Raw genomic sequence first — 20,238 nt, forward strand, 5'->3', positions numbered from 1 at the left:
TATAATTAATCCGAGCGGACGCGCCGACGAGCCCCGGCTGTTAAAAATCGAGAGCCGCACCGATCAAGATCGCTGCCGAGCTCCGACGATAAATATCGAGTGACGAGCCGGCCTATAATTAATCCGAAGGACGCCGACGAGCCCCGCTGTTAAAATCGAGAGCCGCTACCGATCGCTATAAAACCGCTACTGCCGAGCTCCGACGATAAATATCGAGACGAGCCGCCTATAATTAATCCGAAGCGACGCCGACGAGCCCCGCTGTTAAAAATCGAGAGCCGCGCCGACCGGCTATAAAACCCGCCGCCGAGCTCCGACGATAAATATCGAGAGACGAGCCGCCTATAATTAATCCGAAGTGACGCGCCGACGAGCCCCGCTGCAAAATCGAGAGCCGCTACCGACCGGCTATAAAACCACGCCGAGCCCGACGATAAATATCGAGAGACGAGCCGACGCCTATAAATAATCCGAAGGACGCTACGACGAGCCCCGCTGTAAAATCGAGAGCCGCACGACGGCCATAATACCGCTACCTGCCGAGCTCCGACGATAAAGATCGAAGACGAGCCGACGCCTATAAATGTCCGAGCGGGCAAAAATAAAAAGAAAACCCTTTCGAAGCGCCAAGACGGTTAATCGTAATTAAAAAGGCGAACAAGTGAACGAGCGCCATCAATGGTGCCGAGCGAAGAGTTTTAAGAAACACTTAAAAGTCGGGACGAGGGAAAAATTTCTCGCTAAAATAGTAAGGAACCAAGATCGTCTAATACGCAGTCAAAAGGTCATTACACGATAATCGGGCCGAACGGCGGGAATTCAAAAAGAAGTTAAACAAAACGCCCTCACACATCAAAATCAAAAAGAGCGCCGGGGACGTTGTCCATCACGCCGCCAGGTCGTCCAGCTCGGCGGGCAGATGACCTTTGGTCTTCGATAACCCACCGCCGCCTTAATGGCCTCCTCGAACGCGAGGGATATCTTGTCAGAACTTCTCTCAAGTCTTCCGAGCGGAGGAACGCCTTCCTCACTTCGTCCGAGCGGCCGACTCTCTTGATATTCTTTGAGCGCGGCGCAGCTTGGAGATCCTTCAAGTCCCCATCGAATCTTGAGATCACCGAGCGCTCTCTTTTCGTGGCCGCAGAGCATCGAGGTCCTCGATGCGCTGCCCATTTCCTGATCTCCACCTTCACGGTCCATATCGTTGACGGCCTGCTGCTTCCGAGTGGTCACCGTCCGGATCTCCTTGTCTCGTTGTTTAATCATCGCTTCGAGCCGAACGACCTTGCCGCCGATCGCCACCTGCTGCTCGCTTCAGCGATTGCCTTTCCAGCGCCGACCGCCTCGCATCCCCCGCTGCTTCTTCAGCCTCCTCCAATGGCCAACCGATCGCTAATGGCGATCCGCTTCCACCCGCCTCGCTAGCAAACACGAGCAGTTAAAACTTCAATATGAGAGAAAGGAAGGGAGGCCATACCCCAAGAAATGATCAAGGTCATTGCCGCCGAGCCGCCCGGAGTCAACTTGGCATACGACCGAGCATCTATCCAAGTCATGCGCGAGAGGACCCGCAGTGATCATCCGTCAGAAACACCTACCGATCGGCGGAAGCCATGACGCCTCAAGGGAGGCGCAGAACGGTTTTAAGTAGATTCTGGCCGCCGGCCCGCTCCGAGATGGCCCGCCAACAGAAGAGGTGGGTAGCTCGCCAAACGCCGAGACGTCGCCGAGTCATCAAGGGCCGACGCGAAACTTCCAAGCCGGCCCTGAGAATCCCGAGGGTAGGGGTACTGACGAAATCTGCCCGACAAAGACCTGCGATCTACACCCGCCGTGTCATGCTCATCAAGTGTAGAGGCAAAGGATTCCGATCGCCGGCTTCCGAAGCGCAGCAAGACATCATCGGCCGAACGGCCTCTACTTCAGCCCACTGCAGTTCAGATGCCCACGGCCTCATCGAGGGGCGGGGCGTCCGGGCTTCGGGACCGTCATGCCCTCACCTTCTTCACGGCCGGATCACCGAGCAAGACTGCTCATGCCTCCTCGCCACCGCCTCAACCGAGCGGCTCACAGCTTCTGGCTCGCCTTCCACACGACCTCACCGCAGCAGAATAAACCAGTTAACAAAATAAAGGGGAGATAGGAAGCTTACTCATGCTACAAGGCGATCGGCCGTGTAAGATGTTCAATATACGACATTACCCCGGAGAAGCATCTTGTCAACGTGATAATACCGACCGACTAGCTGTCTCATGCAAGGAGATAGTCTCGCCACCTCTAAACTGCCGAGCTCCCAGCAGTATAGCCGCCCGCCACTGTGCGGAAAGGGCCGCCGAAAGCGATGAGAAAAATGCCCTTCCAAAGGTTTGTTGAGCTCGGATATTATCGAAAAGGACGGCCTATCCTAGATCGAAAACAAAGGTGCCCCACCCGGCTTGCTTTGGATAGTAGAAGTAGTGGAAGATTTTCGGGGTTAAGGGAACGCCGCTCATTTGAACAAAACTACCACTCCGCTCAGAAATCTTGGAGGAACAAGCAAGCGGACAATAGCATCAAATCTTAGAGGATATAAAGGTGTGAAAAAGAAGACAACAAAGGTTTGAAAAGCCAGAATAAATTTATTATATACAGTCTTATTTGAACTCTGTACTACATATGAGTCATACATAAATTCTCTGTGTTTCAAACCGAACCAATTCAGTAAACAAACACCGCCGGTTGACTGCGAGGTACTGGTCATGATCGAAAGGCCAGAATGCAGGATAGAAGAAAATGGTTCAAGCGATGGGAGAAAACCGACTGACAAGGATGATTAACAGAAAGAGGAATGCGTCTGGAGCGAGAAAAAGGATCTTACAAACGCGGGAGATGATCGGAAGTTGCCGAGCGATCGTCGGAAAATCTGAGCACGAAGTCGCCGGCGAAGGGAGGAGTGACAGGAATCTGGAAACGAAGAAGACGAAATGCGGCGGAAACGGAGTCAAGGGTCTTATATCGCCGCCCGGAAACGATCTCCACCGTCCGATCCAGGTCATCGATATCGAGGTTGTCATCGGATCGTCCGTTTCAAACGGCGGCTGTCCCATCGGAAGTGACACAACCGCCATACTCGACAACGACGGCCGCCACGTGTCACCCTACTACCGCACTTAATGAAGCCTCTTACCGCGCGCAGAGCACGTGATGGTAGTGGGAGAACAACGACATCGATTCCAAGAAAATACAAGGCACGGACAAAGTATCGCCGAACGCCGCACGGAGGAGCATCTTACGCCTGGCCGAGCGGCCTAAGGCAACGATCATTGTTCGACGGACGGCGGTCCAATCGACATCGCCTCCTTCGACTAGACTGATAGAAGGCAAGTGATCCGTAGTAAAATCCGGAATCCCATAAGGAGTCAACGCCGAGGGTGGGTCAAAGGATCTAGTGGAAAGGGCAAGCCGACCGGACTCGTAAGAAAGGGAAATCGATAGTAAAGGCACCGGTAGGGACCAGGTTCCGACGCCAAATAAACAAAGCGTAAGGACCGAGCGAGAAGTGTCGCCGACGCGCGAAGAATCAAGCTCGTCCGGACGACGCTCATCGCCCGCCCGGGCCGCACCCCAATAAAGGTAAAAGACGGGATATCACGACAATACAAGTCGATGGCTACGCCATACTTAGTCCGACAACGGTGGTCCTCGCCACATCAAAGAACATGCTCGATCTGGCAAGACGGTGTCGTAAGCTCCGACAAGTGCATACCATGGTCTCCGCACGACGCCTCTTTGACGCGATCATCGCCTTTCTCCATCCTATATAAAGAGGCTATTATCACCAAAGGTACGCATAATACAAATTTGGCACCACTTTCTCCACCACTTACCTGACTTGAGCGTCGGAGGACCCCCCGGCTAGACTTTTGTGCAGGATCGCCGGAGCTTCGTTCGACTAGCCGGAAGTTCACTCCAACGATTGGGAGCGTGCCGCGTGCCCAGTGTCCCTTGGTTCAGCGATTCGGACAGGATCAACTATGCCTTCTCTCCCCTCCAAGCTCTGTACCTGTTCGTTCTTCGTGGAAGAGACTCGTGATTGGAGTTCGGAAACAACGGCAAGGAAGAAGAGAAGTCACGGGAGAGAAGAGATAAAAAAGGTTTTCATTCAATTAAATTAATTCAAAAAGTTAAAGGGTAAATTAGTAAATGTAAAACTAAGTAATTGCATAATTTTAGTTGAACCAAACACCTAATAAGTTATGTTGTATTCCCCATAACCTTGGTTATGTGATTACCTGGTAATCACATAACCAAGGTTATAGATGATGACTTGAACCAAACGCACCCTTAAAGTTTTTGCTTTCAATCTTCATATCCTCGCCGTATCAATTATTTATATTTTGTAGTCTAAGGTTTTTTCCATCTTCAAAAGATTTTTAAGAATTCAGCCCCCTCCCCTCTGGCGCTTCCACTATCTTACACAAACTTGCTCATGACATCATACTATGCATCCTTCATTTGCCATTGTCACCTTTATCTAGGGTGAGCACTATTTGATTAATAAGTTTAACAAGGCAAACAAATACCAAACCAAAATTGAACCAAAACCATTTCAGGCTTAATGACTTATGCTTCTAATTTACTCAACTTTTGCAACTGGAGGATTAGAATGTGCAATGAAAAAATGGAACCTTTTGTAGTGATATTGAGAAACCGAGAATCTTTCATTACTTTGCTTTCAAATTTTGTAATATTGAAGCAATTCCATATTTGATATTTGAAGAACCTCCTTCATTATTGAAAATGTTAGATAATAATTTTTAACATTTCTGCAAAAATTTGTTCATTTCAATTTTTGTAGACATCAAGCTTCAGAACGTTGTAGATTATATCTGTTACATATCTAAAAATTCAATAACAAAAATTTCAAGATAACAATTCATTTCTCATTCTGAATTATGTTTTATTTTTAAATAATTCAGTTTGTGATTTGGACATGTTAACCTTTAATTTATTTACTAATTAATCTTAATTAATTGTCATTGTTTAGCTTTTAAAATGAGTGTAGATTTTTGTAGGTTTATGAAACTGTGCTTAAAATTTGTAAATTAAATATCCCTTTGTTTCTTGTACTTTGATTAATAAATTTAAACAAAACTCTTTAATGCAATGAAAGAATTCAAAATTTCAATCTTAATTTTAATTTGGTTTTATTTCTTCCATATAATTACAATTTTAGAGTGGACAAACAATAGAGAAATCCAACTTTTTTCAATTTTGGAGATGTAAAATATTATTGGTAACTAAATTCTATTTAATTTTATAATTATAAATCTACAAAAATATATGAAAAATATGAATATAACTCAAACTCAACTAAATCAAATTTGAAATTTTAGATGCATTTTTTCAATAAACAAAATTTAAATTTGAAATTTTCAAAACCTCTAAATTAAACTGGATAAAGTTTTTTTCTAAAAAATTTTAATTTGATCAATGTATATTTGTTGCAATCATTATTGATTTTGTCCAAAAACAGTGAAGGTGATTGACTGGGAATGTGGCTCTGTTGTTGACCAAACGAAGACTCCGCGCTATCCAACACAGAGAGCGTTAGTGTTGGGCCTAAGGATGGCAATGAGACGGGGCAGGGGCGGGTTTGTTATCCCCGCCCCGTTTTCATTTTTTCGGGTTCGAGGATTCCTCGAACCCGAACCCACGAGGATCAAATCCCCATCCCCGTCTCATCCCTAAATTTAATTTATATTATTATTATTGATCCTGTCCGAATCGCTGAACCAAGGGACACTGGGCACGCGGCACGCTCCCAATCGTTGGAGTGAACTTCCGGTTAGTCGAACGAAGCTCCGGCGATCCTGCACAAAAGTCTAGCCGGGAAGGGTTCCCGGCGACGACCCTCCGACGCTCAAGTCAGGTAAGTGGTGGAGAAAGTGGCTGCCAAATTTGTATTATGCGTACCTTCGGCGAAGTAATAGCCTCTTTATATAGGATGGAGAAGGAACTCACGCACGCTCACCGAGGCGCCAGACGCGTCGCCAGCCCCATACCATGGTACGCACTCACGAGAGCTTACCCGACACCACGCCACAATGAGCATGTTCTTTCGATGTGACGGCAGACCACCGTTGTCGATTGTAAGTACGGCATAGCCATACGACTCGATTGCCGCCAGATATCCCCGCCTTTACCCATCGTTCGACTGGTGCCCTCACGAAGCGGGCGATGAACGCCGTCCGGACGAGCTTGATTCTTCATACCGCCCAGCGACACTTCCTTCCGCCGGTCCTTACGCATCGCTTTATTTGAAGGCCGAACCTCGTCCCTACCAGGTGCCTTTACTATCGATTTTTCTTCCGAGTCCCGGCCCTTTTCCTACGAACCACTAGATCCTTCGACCCACCCTCGCCGACTCCATGGATTCCGGATTTTACTACGATCACCGCTTCCTATCGAGTCTAGTCGAAGGAGGCAATGTCCGACCGACCGACCGCCGATCCGTCGAACAATGATCATTGCCAGCCGCCGCCACGATAAGGATGCCCTCCGAGCGGCGATATCCGTCTGCTCGCGATACTTTGTCTGCGTTTGTATTTTCGAATCGATGTCCGCTGTTCTCCCACACTACCCATCACGTGCTCGCGACGTGAAGAGGAGCTCATTATGCGCTAGTAACCTACCGACACGCCGCGACCGTGCATTTGTCGAGTACGGCGGTTCATATTACCGATGGGACACCGCCGTTAAACGGACGATCCGATGACAACCTCGATATCGATGACTGGATCGGACGGTGGAGATCGCTTCCGGCGGCGATATAAGACCCTTGACTCCGCTTCACCGATTTCGCCTTCTTCGCTTCCAGATTCCCGCCACCTCCCTTCGGCGACTTCGTCAGATTTTCCGACGATCGCCGCAACTTCCGATCATCTCCCGTCAGAAGATCCTTTTCTCGCCCGCACGCATTCTCTTTCGTTAATCATCCTCGCTACCGGTTTTCCCATCGCCAACCATTTTCTTCATCCCGCATTCGCCTTCGATCACGACCAAGACTGCAACAACCGCGGTGTTCCGGTCGTACTCGAACACGGAAAGTCGGTTCGACGAGGAAGACGCCACGCGACTTACTCGAGCATACGACCCACCGATCCACCACGAAATAAGGTTAGCCACGCCCGATCGCCTAACGATCCTCCGTCCCAAGACCGTTGTCTTCTTTCGTGATCAATTCCGCCTGACCACGCTTTCCTCCTCACAAATTCTTCTTAGAAGTTTGCAACTATTTCCGCATCCCGCCCGGCCAAGTAGTTCCCAATTCTATTAGATCGCTGAGCGGAGTGGTAGTTTTGTTCAAACTGAACAGCATTCCCTTAACCCCAAAAATCTTCCACTACTTCTACTCCCAAAGCCGAGTGGGGCACCTTTGTTTTCCAATCTAGGATAGGTCCTTTTCGATAATACGCCGAGCTCCAACAAACACCGGAAGGAACATTTTTCTACATACGCTTTCCCGAGCGGCCCACTTTCCGCACTAAGTGGCAGACGGCTATGCCGCAACCGAGCTCTCAAGTTTAGAGGTGACGCAGACTATCTCCACGCAATTAAGCCTACCGCATCACATCGACAAGATGCTTCTCCGTGAGTAATGCATATATTCGCTTGTCTTCACACCACCGATCCGCCTCAGAGCATGAGTAAGCTTCCTATCTCCCCTTTATTTTGTTCTAACTGATTTATTCTCGCTCTGCACCTGAGGTCATGTGGAAGGCCGAGCCACCGAGAAGCTCAAATCAAGGCCGCCCGGATTGAGGCGGTGACGAGCAAGGAGGCCGCCGAACGGAGTCTTGCTCCTACCGATCCGATCGGGCGAAGAAGGTGAGGGACGCCAACGGTCCCCGACGCCCGCCTCCCGACGAGGCCACGGCAATGTAACCCGCGAGTGAAGCTGGGTAGAGGGCCGCTCGCCGATGATGTGCCCAAGACTGGAACGCCGCGACCGAATCTGCACCGCCTACACTTGACGAGCCGCAACCCGAGGTGGTGTAGATGCAGTGCCGTCCGAATAGCTCGCCGAGAGTACCCCTACCCTCGTGATTCTCCGAGGCCGCCTGAAGTTCCGCCGTCCGCCCTTCACGACTGACGACGCCTCTGCGCTTAGGCGAGCTACCCACCTCTTCTGCTGGCGGGCCATCTCAGAGCGGGCCGAGCGGCCAGAATCTACTTAAAACCGTTCTGCGCCTCCCTTCAGAGGCATACATGGCTTCCGCCGATCGGCCGGTGTTTCCTGAGCAGATGATCACCCTGACGGGTCCTCTCGCGCAAGCTTGGATAGATGCTCGGAGTCGTATAGCCAAGTTGACTCCCGGGCAGCTCGGCGACAGCAACCTTCAATCAGCTACTGGGGTATGGCCCCTCCCCTTCCTTTCTCTCATATTTGAAGTTTTTAACCCGCTCGTGTTTGCTAGACTGGTGGAGCAGATCGCCATTAGCGATCGGGTGGCCGAGCTGGAGGAGGAATCAAGAAACAAAACGGCGGTCGACGACCGCTCTGGAGAAGGCCAAGAAATCGCTAGAAGCCGAACGAAAACGAGCTGCTGATCCGGCGAGCAAGGTCGTTCGGCTCGAAGCAATGATTAAACAACGAGACAAGGAGATCCGGACGGTGACCACTCGGAAGCAACAGGCCATCAACGATATGGACCACATGAAGGTGGAGATCCGGGCCGGAGCAACGATCAAGGACCTCGACGCTCACTGCCACCGAAAAGAGAGCCGCCTACCGATCTCTAAAGATTCAATGGGACTCAAGGATCTCCAGTCGCTAGCGACGCTGCCCACGCCGCGCTCAAAGAATATCAAGAGGGGAGTCGGCCCGCTCGGACGAGTGAGGAAGGCGTTCCTCCGCCGAAGACTTGAGAGAAGTTTACCGACAAGATATCCCTCACGCTCGAGGAGGCCATTAAGGCGGCGGTGGGCTATCTCAAGACCAAAGGTCATCTCGTCACGAAATGACCATCCCCGACGAGGACTCAAGAGCGTGATGGACAACATCCCGACGCTTTTTGATTTTGATGCGAGGAGCGTTTATTTAACTTTTGAATTCCCACTGCTCGCCCCGATTATCTCGTAATGACCTTTTCGGCTCAGATATTAGATAATCTTCGTTCTCACTATTTTAGCGAGAAATTTTTCCTCGTCCCAACTTTTAAGTGTTTCTTAAAACTCTTCCGCTGCACATCACGGCGCTGCTCACTTGTTCGCTTTTTAATTCGATTAACTGCTCTATTACCGCTACCAAAGGGGTTTTTACCGGATTTTCACCGCTTCCCGCCGGACATTTATGACGCCGCCTGCCTTCCGATCTTTATCGCTTGAGCTCGACGGTATTTATAATGGCCGCGTTTCGATTTTAACGACGGGCTCACGACGTCCGCCGGATTATTTATGACGCCGCTGCCTCGATATTTATCGCCGAGCTCGACGGGTTTTTATAGCCGGCCTCGATTTTTAACGACGGGTTCGCCGACGGCCCGCCGGAAGCAGCCTCGTGCTCTCGATATTTATCGTCTGAGCTCGACGGCGCGGTTTTTATAGCCCGGGTTTCGATTTTAACGACGGGCTCGCCGACGCCCGCCGGATTAATTATGAACGCCGCCTCGATATTTATCGCCGGAGCTCGACGGCGCGGTTTTTATAGCCGGCGCGGCCTCGATTTTAACGACGGGCTCGCCGACGTCCCCAAAGGAGATACACAACCGCCGAACGGCCAGCCTTCGCTCCGTGCAATAACCTCCCGCTATCACCCCGATCATAGGGTTTTGGTTTTCTTCCTGCCACCCTAGTAGGCCGAATAGCTCGGGGTCTTCAAGTTCGAACGATGCTTATGTTCTATACGCAGCCCTACCGAGCGGCCTGGGTCTTCGAGTTCAAGCTCCCGGCTCGGATATGAACCTTACTACCGAACGGTGAACCGCTCATCTGAGAATGTTCAATGTGTTTTATCTTTTGCCTCGCATCGCAAGCATATAAGCGACGAAAAAGTATATACATTTATATTTAGCGACCTATCACCCAACATGAGAACGATTCCCAACCGAACGGCTCACGGTTCATTTCACGAGCATTTCGCTCGGATAATTTACCTCCGCTCGAACGGTACGGGGCCCCGATTTGCGCTTGGCTCGACCCATATACCTCCTACCGAGCGGCGGGGCCTTCGCTTTTGATGATAATGCCTTATTTTCGCTCTTTTCGACTTTTCATTTCGCATTTTCAAGAATCAAAAACGTACACACGGTGATTTACTGATACACCTTTCACCCCGCCTTTAAGGTCGGAGGTGGTTCGCACTCCACGGTCTCATCTAATCGCCGACCGCCTTCATCCTCCGATAATACGCACCGAGCGAGCTTTCGATGATTTTAAAAGGACCGCCCACGGAGCTTCAAGCTTGCCGACGCCACCGACCGGCCGATCTTCTTCCACACAAGATCGCCGACCGGAACGATCGGGAACGACGCCACGGTTGTAGTTTTGCTTCATCCACGACAGATGCCATCACCGAACGGACGCCGCCTCTCCTCTTCTACCAAGTCCACTCCATGTTTCTTCGCTCGCTTGTCATCATCGTAGCTCGATCCGGTTGACTCAACTCCAACTCGACCGAATGACACCTCACCGCCATATACCAAATGGAACGGTGTAACTCCTGTTCCTTCTTTCGGCGTCGTTCGGATGGCCCATAGACTTCATCCGCCAACTCCTCCCAAACGGTCGAGCCGAGCGCGCAGAAAGATTGGCGACTTCGGCTTGACCGTTGCTCGAGGATAAGCCACGGATGTGAAATGTTGCTCAATGCCGTAGCTTTCGCACCAATCCTCTAACATCTTCCCCGTGAATTCCCGTTGTCTGACACTAGTCGGCGAGGGATGCCGAACCGAAAGATGATGTTGCCAGATGAATTTTTAACCATTTGTTCAGTGATCTTGGCTCGGCCTCCACCCACTTGGAGAAGTAATCCACCGCCACTAGTAAGAATTTCCTCCGGTCGCCATCGGAAATGGACCCACAATATCCATTCCCCATCGATCGAACGGACATGAGACGGTTGACGCCTTCATCTCCTCTCGGCCGGTGAGAGAAGTCAGTGATACTGCATGAAAGGCAATAGATACTATCCGAGCGCATCTGTTTAGAAAGTCGCCAAAAGTATCCGCTAAGAGGATCTTTTCGCTAACGGCCCTCCCACGACCTCCGCACGATCCTCGATGTACTTCCGGAGGATGTCGAGTCCTCCGAGCCACATTTCAGCAGGACGAGAAAGCTTGTAAAGTGATCTCGATGAGTAAATCGACCCTTTCTTCCGAGGAGCCATATTCATCGACGTGGTGCCCGAACCGAAATTCTATAATAGGTGTCCTCCGCCTCTTGAAATGCGAGGCCTCGATCCGTCGATACGCGCCACCAGCTGCTTTTTCAATTCGTCACGAATGGCGACGGGTTATTGAGCTCATGAGTTCGCTAACTCATCGGCCGCCGTTCTCCGCTCGGGAATCTTCAATAAGCACCTCTGAAAGTAGCTTGAAGTTTTCAAAGGCCTCACCAGAGCTTAAGCCGAACACGCTTGATTTCAAAGTGCCGAGAGTCACGAGCTGCCAATGTGAATCCGAATAAAGTGTCACCCGACCGCCCCACACGCCGAGCGGCCCGCAATCCGCTATAAGGGCCTCGACCGGCCTTCATAGTCGCTTTGTAATCAGCCTATGGATAAGTGCATCTTTCCTCCCCGAGGTGAGAGTAGTAATATTCGATCCCACTTCCGAGCCGTGGAGGATCCATCCACATATTCTCCACATAGCCTCCCGCCCGTGACTTTGGCCACAAAATCAGCCAAGGATTGGGCTTTAATCGCCGAGCGGGCTGATATTGATGTCAAATTCACTTAATTCGCCGTCCACTTGATAAGCCGTCCGGACGCTCGGATTCAACAGCACTCCGAGTGGACTGCTCGTTCGGACAATGATGGTGTGAGCCAAGAACACGGTCGGCGCCGAGCGGCTGAACCAAAGCTAAGGCCACTTCTCGAGCCCAAGTAACGAGATTCAGGCCTTTTAAAATGTGGCTTAGAAAATACACCGCCGCCGCCTCACAAGTGCCGAGCTTACAAAGACGCTCTGACGACATACATATATCCATTGACTCACCCACGATCGGGCACAAGACAGCAAGAGAATTTAGATATGTCTTCAACTCTTCAAATGCTTGGTCACACTCTTCATCCCATCGAACTTAGTAGCCTCAGCAGATCTTCAAGAATGGCAGTTCTTCGCCGGTTCGAGATGAATGGATAAAGCAATTATCCCGGTCAACCTCAGACTTCTCTTGTATTGGGGCGATGTCTTCAGTTGCTTTCACCTTGCCGATTTGCTTCGATTCCCCGCCGTCACTATATACCCCAAGAAACGCCTCCTTTAGCTCCGACTGGGGATTTAGCTTGACTCCATATTTCGCAGCGTTCGGAAGGTTTCTTCCATATCCTTGAAAAGATCGGCGCTCGGACGGATTTGATAAGAATGTCGCCCACATAAACTTCCAGATTCCCCTGAACACCTTGTTCATCAAGCGTTGATAGGTGGCCCCAGATTCTTCAATCCGAACGGCATCACTAGCAATATGTCGGCTTACTTTTTCGATCCTCCCAGCACTGATGATATCCTTGGTAGGCGCCTAGCATGCAATTAACAGAGTCCACCACGATCTATCCGGGCAGAGGATAAAAGTCCTTGGGGCATGCTTGTTTAGGTCTCGAAGTCGATGCACCTCCACTCCGCCTGAGACCAATACTATGTTGACAGCCACCGAACCGCACTCGCGATGTGGCCGGCCTTCGGAGTTTTTCTACTCCGGATGATGGCATTTTGTTCGATCAAGTCCCTTTTTCGCTTCATCGCCGAGCCCGGACATGCAACTCACACACAAGCCATGAAATTCGCAACTCATGTGTCGACTGCACAAAGACATCATGATTTCACGAGGCATTGGATCGCCTTCTCCTTCGCTTCTTCCTCCGCATCCGAGGCGATAAAAGTCGTGGCCGGTTGGGTCGGATGGATCTGAACTTCCTCCTTTTCATCATAAATTAAAGCAGGGGTTTCTGTTATGGCATTTACCTCGATTCGGGCGCCTCCGAGCTGAGCTTCGCTCGGATCATCTCTATATAACACCGCCGCTGATCTCCACTCACTTCTCCTACTTTGTCTCCCACGGGAACTTATCTTCTGGTGGAAGGTCGAGACAACCGCTCGGAATCGCCGGCCGTCCCAAAACGACGTTGTAGGATGACGGAGAGTCGACCACCACGAAGTTTATTGTCCTAGTCCTCCCGAGCGCTCCTCTCCCTGAGGTGGCTAGCCGGATCGTCCGACCGTCAACAAGAAACCCGTAGAGCGGGTCGCAATCACCGATCAATTGCACCGATCGAACGCCTCGAATATGATGTCGACCGAGCCCCGTGTCAACAAATATGCGGTGAATGGTATAATTAGCAGAGCGTCGTCGTCGGGCACTTCTACTCCTTCCAAGTCCTCGGTCCGAAAGTGATTTTCGGTCCACTTGCCCGCTCTTGGCTACCACCGCGGATCCGCACTGCTTGACGCCCGCCTTTCCGCTCGATTGAGTCTCCTCCCCGGTCCGCCGACAATAACGCCGATTTCGCCCGGAAGTATTGTTCCTCTTCCCGAGCGACGGCCGTGACTCTCGACGCCCGCGATTCTCCGCCTGAGATCGCCGTGTCCGCCGATGTCGCCTCTGCGGGTCCGTCCGCTTCACGGGTCCATGTCTCCCGTCATGGAGGATCGCTGCTCGCTTTCCGGGAACAGGATCGATACAAAGGGAAGGCTTCAGCAATCCTCGTGTGTTATGCGTCTCGATGGAGCAGAACATAGGGTCCACCTCTTCTTCGGAGCCCACCTCAGACGTGAGATCCGCATGGGGATCGGATCGCATCGGCCCCTCCCTCTGGGGGCCGAGCGTGTCGCTTCCGCCGAGTAGATGCCCGCCTACCGAGCTTTTTCCGAGCGACTCGCGCTTCTTCCACATTTATATATTCGCTGGCTCGACGAGTATGCGATCATAATCTCGGGCGGTTTTCGACGAGCGACCGAAGAAGTCCCCATCCGCAAGGCCTCGTGAAGGCGTTCATCATCGCCTCCGGCGGCTGATGTCCATCGCCACTTGGTCAATCGAACGAAGCTCGCCGATTCTCTTGCTCACGGCGAACAAGTCGACACTTGTCTTTCGATACCGACCACCGCGGCGGTGGAGGAAGGCCGCTCGAATTTCAAGCTCGATGGATCCGTCCAAGAACCTCCGAACCACCGCCGAGCCGATCCCAGAGAGTGGTAAGAAAGACGCGATTTCACCCATCGTGTATCATGGAGCGTGGTCAGTGTTGTCAAACTTACCTGACGGTCATCCGGTCCGTTGTTCCATCAGACCGCTTATCGCCGGAGGCACGTAGGTTGGGTAGGGTCTCGTAGAATAGCCTCCAGAATCGCGATCGTCCGCCGGAGATGAATCCGCCGAGCTTTCCTTTCGTCATCTCGCCTGCATTTCGCCTCAAGAAGAGTCTCTATCTCCGAGCTGGTCCGGCCAGGGTGCGAATAAGGCCGTGGAACGCGACGGTGGTCGGAGGTGCCCGCCGCCACCCGACGCAGATGTTGTTGCCTCGCCGCTCGCTTTTGTTCAACAATTTCATGGCCCTTATCTCACCGTAGCGCCGAGTTCTTCCTGAAAGCGCCACCGCGTTGTCGCCCGCCTCGCCCATTGCTTTCGATCGGACGCAGAGCGCCCACAGACGGCGCCATTGATCCCGTCCGAATCGAACCAAGGGACACGCACGCGCACGCCCCAATCGTTGAGTGAACTTCCGCTAGTCGAACGAAGCTCCGCGATCTCAAGACAAAAGTCTAGCCGGAAGGGTTCCCCGACGACCTCCGACGCCAAGTCGTAAGTGGTGGAGAAAGTGGTTGCCAAATTTACCTTTGGCGAAGTAATAGCCTCTTTATATAGGATGGAGAAGGAACTGACGCACGCTCACCGAGGCGCCAGACGTCGCCACCCATACCACGGTACGCATCGAGAGCTTATCGACACCACGCCGCCACAATGAGCATGTTTTTCACGCGACAGACCACCCGTTGTCAGATTGTGGTACGGCATAGCCATACGACTTGACGGCTGCCAGATATCCCCGTCTTTTACCCACCGCCTGACTGGTGCCCGGCCCGCCGGGCGGGCGATGAACGCCGTCCGGACGGCCTTGATTCTTTGCGCCGTCCGGGCGGCACTTCCTTCCGCTCGGTCATCCCCTGGTCCCTACCAGGGTGCCTTTTACTATCAGATTTCCCTTTCTTCTGAGTCCGGTCGGCTTGCCCTTTTCCGGCGAACCACTAGATCCTTTGACCCACCCTCAGCGTTGACTCCTTATGGGATTCCGGATTTTTACTACCGGATCAATTATTATTATTATTTTATTATTATTAATGATAATATAAATATTAATATCAATATTAATAATATTATTATTATTATATTTTCAAAAAATTTAATATTAATACTAACACTATTATTAATATTTTAAAAAATCTTATTATTCTTTATTAATATTAATAATAATAATATTCGAGGTGGGTTCGAGGATGGGGATAGTATTCCCATATCCGCCCTGAACCCACCCCATCCCCGAAAAAATCGGGGATCCCCATCCCCGTTTCAGATTTTTCCCGCTGAACCCCGAACCCGGGGGGAAAATTGCCATCCCTACGGGCCAGGGAAGGGGTCCTTGGCATTGGCCCTATGACACTCAAGTGTGAACGATTTGTGAGGAGAAAATAATGGAAGAAACTATAGCAACGAGTGTGTAAAACTGTAGAGCATCGCATACCTTCGAATGTAGATGGAAACCCCTTTTAATAGTGTCACTGTTGTGTTTATGCACAAATTCCAAAGCATTCCTAAGAAAAGACAAGCCATCAAATGACTCTAACAACTTTCCTAAGATGAACCTGCAAATCTATGTGATTTGATAGGCTAGAAGCTTCATAAGCACGATTTGTGATATTCTGTCTTCCGCGACACAAAATACCAAAAAGGAATACGAGGTTGTTGGGCCACGAGGCCCATAATGGGCCCAGCGATCGAGTACTCAACATAGTCCACTCGACCATCACTTATGGGAATCGCATGCTCAGCCTTACTGCGCGCATAGTCGGCAACTCAATTTTCGCTTGTCCTCTTTATTGGGAGCAATGGCTCCGCATGTCCAATCGGACCATACGTCCGATCAGGCAAAGCGTCCAGGTTAGGATAGCCAATACTTGGCTTCAGGTTTCATCCATGCGCAAGGAGATTTGGACTCGGAGGCCAACAAACATTCGAGTCTGGTCGAGTGAGCTCAGGACTCAAGGCCCGATCGAAACAGGTCTGGTCGGGCATAAGTTCTGGTGAGGCTAGCTCTCAATCTTGACTCTAATACACTAGTTCAGAATGTTGACTATCTCTTGACTTTGACCTCCACATCAACCAGCCTCCTGGACCTTGACCTACCCTTTGGGGGTCCACCCTTATCACTGTATCAATTATGTATCTTCAATTAAATTCTAGTGCAAAGAATTAAAATTTGTGAAAGAAATATAAATAAATTATTTTCAAAACCATTTAAATTTAGGCCACTAGGATGCAAATTAATCGAGAGCAATAAAAGATTAACAGCAAGTGATGTTGAAGAGGAGCAAACTAAGGATTAAGGGATGAGAGTGGCCAAAGGTGATTAACAGAAAGTGATTTTAATTACTAAAGACAAAGAAGTTATTTTTGGAAAGGAAAATCAAAGTTCAAAGCCTTGTGTTGCCATTTTGGTCACTATTAGAAACGAGATGGTATCAAAGTATCAATGTGTCATTGGCATATTGATACATAATGCAAAGTGGTATCTGTAGACACAAATCAAGAGGAGTGACCAGGAAGAATAACAAGAAGCAACGGAGGAGGAAGGGAAAAAAAAAGAAGCAGACTTTCCACCATTACCATATCTGAAGAAAGAAGGAAGAAGAGGTGGTTCCATATTTCAAAGATGGAAAAGCAACTTCGGGTGTTGTTGCTAGCACATCACAAAGAGTAAGAAACAATATTGTGTGTCAAAGAACAAGATGAGGATATAAGGAATCATCTTTTTATCATTCTACTGCCACTCTCCTCTTCTTATGCAGATCTATGATGATTTTCGATGACTATTTAGATGAGATGTTTCAATCATGCAGGCCATAATGGCCCAGCCCTGGCATTTAAAATTTAGAGAAAAACTTTAGGTGCCAAAGGATGAATTTGGAAATGTTACAGGTTTGTTTCCTCGCCAAACATGCAAGGAAATTAACGAGAAGAGTTTTCACTTGAATGTGCCCATAAATAATATGATTCCATCAAGAACCTTGCATGTGCAGTAGGTGGTATTCTAATCCACCAACTATCTATATAACTTCACCACATCATCCAATATAATAGAAGTTTGTAATAAGGAACCTTCCTATAGGCAATAATCTAGTTAGCCATATCGTCATGTTAATTATTTGCTTGGTTGCAAGCAACTCCTACATGAGCAATAAATAATCTACAGTTCAATAAAAAATTCAAATTTCATTTACTTTTAGAAAAACTAAATGAATTGGAAATTTCTAATTTTCCTTTACATTATCGAAACCTAAATCAATCATTAGAAAAAAGCGGTACATTTGATTGATTCATTCATTAAACATTTACTAGACTTCAATGCTAGCTGGCAACCTAACGTTTTCATCCTAGCTTGGGACCGGCATCGGAGGGTTTAAAAAGGAGGTACATTTGAGACCTCAAAAATGTCTTCTCGCATTCTACTAATAGAGAACTCCTAATGATGGTGACTAAAGCATGATTAGAAAGTGGGAGGTAGGAGTTTTCCATTGGAAGCCAAACTTCATCCTTAACCCAATGGTTAAGGTAACTTTACCCTCATCACATTCCAACTTCCATAAGGATGAGCATGTGTTTAAGTGAAACATTAGGTTCAGATCAGTTGGAAGAGAATTCTTTGAATGAGACATACACTAAATATTTCACAAAGGTACCAGCAATCCCCATGCCTCAGAATACATCTCAAGCATAACGCTACTTGGGCTACAATCCTCAAGGTTACATGTTTTAGAAATAATGATGCATAACTATACACCAAGGTAATCGTGTTTCAAAAGGAAAATTATATATATATATATATAACAAAGTGTGATTCATTGACAATGATGATAGCATAGATTCTCTGAAGCCATTATTGCTAGTGAGCCTTGATCCTTATAATTCTCATCAACTTTATCTAAGTTACAGATGCGTCAAATGGCCAGCTCCTTGCGACTGATCTCCAACTTTTTGACACAGAGTAATGAATGGAAAAGTACCTGCTTTTTGGAGTGAAATGTGGTGTGGCAATCATATCCACAATCTAGATAATTTTATACCCTTGATTTATAACTCTTCTCTTTCTGAAAATTGGCAGATGCCCTTTCACAACATCTTATGTCCAATCCATCTCTCTGTTACTAGTAGCACTAAAGACATCACCAGCAGATGTCTCAGACTACATATACTCATTTTCTGGATCACACCTGCTCTCATCTAGTTATTATGTCTGCAACCAGGACGGCCATAGGTTCCAACTACCTATTCACTAAGAAAGGATTCAACCTTACTCGTGTACAAACTGCAGAGTTTGAATTAATTTGCTGAAAACTTCACAATCCACACAAAAGATTTTTTTTTGCAAAAACAATATCTTCCACTAATCACAATTATTTATAGTCTGAAACACCCATTAGGGAATTATGGCCCGCCTAATGAGTTATCTTAATGTGGCTTATCTAAACTTCTCCTTGGCAACTAACAATGCCTGGACTCTTAATGTCGTGCTCCTTCAAGGGACCAACAGTTTGTCAAAGCAAACAAAGAAACATAAGAGGCAAATCGAGCTATGGTTCTTAAAACCAACAGTTTAAAAATGCAAATTTCTTATTTGATGTGAATGTGAGATGAGGATTATTCAGAATTTCTCCTCTTCAGATGAAGAACGCAACTGCCTATTGTTGGAAGGGAACCATTTGATGGCGATAAGAGTCAGAATTTCTCCTCTTCATGTGCCAGTGATGCCTCTATATATAATTTCTTTTTGAACATGTTTTACACCACTGGCGTCTGGTTCGCTATCTGCAGTATTAGTCCTAGATACTCCAATGTCAAGTTAAACGCGGATAGGCGTCGCCCGCCACCTAAACCATCTAACCGATAAAATTTTCCCGGTGAAAAAAAGAAGTCATTTTTTCGATTTCCTTAAACTAAATAAAACTGTCAGCGAGAGATTCACCTCACCTCCAGATTACAGAAAATGCGACATCCCCGGAAGCGCCTGCATCCACCCTGAAGCATCCACCTATCCCTGAACTCGCGTCGCACGCAGAAAAACTCCAACGACTCCGAACGATCAGAAAGGAGAACCATCGACGGGGAGGAGATGATCGTCGATGCCATCATTACCCGCCGGAAATTGTTCAAGGAGGCAGCTCAGAGGGATCGACCGCGAGGCTGAGTGAAGCAGAGAGGAGAGGACGCGGAGGAAGAAGAACACAAGAAATTCATTAGAGATCGGCGACGGGATCGAAGAACTCCAGGGGAAGCGACAAAAGAGAGAAACAAGGCAGGAGGATCGATCTGAGAATTAAATTGCCCTAGTAAATGGAAACGATTCGAGGCACCATGCAAGACACTTATAGCTTCGATTGCAACGTTAAATCAGCAATGAAAAGGTTAAACGCTCATTATTATAAGTGCCCCACGGACTGAGATGGTAAATGGATAGATGTTTGTCCTATGAGATTTTGGGATTGAATTTCGGAGCTAATTTATCTTTCTATTCAGTTGTCTTTTCAATCATAGTGATTGACTTTCTCCATCGTCCGTGTTAATTTGAGATAGATTGGCGGTATAAGCAAATGAGTAAATTTTTTCATTTAAGTATTGTTTTCCATGAAGAATTATATATCAAACAAACAAATAAGTCATCTAAGTGATGAGACACATATATTAAGATATTTATAAAAGAAAATAGATTAAAAATAATTCTTTAAAAGACATATACGGGTTTATATGTAAAATAAATAGCAGAAATTC

At 48.4% G+C, this 20,238-nt stretch overlaps 1 protein-coding gene across 1 annotated transcript in view; it reads right to left on the minus strand.

Annotated features, from left to right (window-relative positions):
* The window catches only part of LOC122023300 (probable acyl-activating enzyme 16, chloroplastic), a 97,314-nt gene extending 77,457 nt beyond the window's left edge, over nucleotides 1–19,857 (minus strand). Inside the window, exon 1 of the mRNA XM_042581358.1 lies at nucleotides 19,441–19,857. Coding sequence (XP_042437292.1) covers nucleotides 19,441–19,602 — 162 coding nt within the window. The 5' untranslated portion in view covers nucleotides 19,603–19,857. The remainder of the gene's footprint in view (nucleotides 1–19,440) is intronic.
* Nucleotides 19,858–20,238: the final 381 nt, after the last annotated feature.

The sequence above is a fragment of the Zingiber officinale genome, chromosome 9B, assembly GCF_018446385.1.
Source record: "Zingiber officinale cultivar Zhangliang chromosome 9B, Zo_v1.1, whole genome shotgun sequence".
Classification (NCBI taxonomy): domain Eukaryota; kingdom Viridiplantae; phylum Streptophyta; class Magnoliopsida; order Zingiberales; family Zingiberaceae; genus Zingiber; species Zingiber officinale.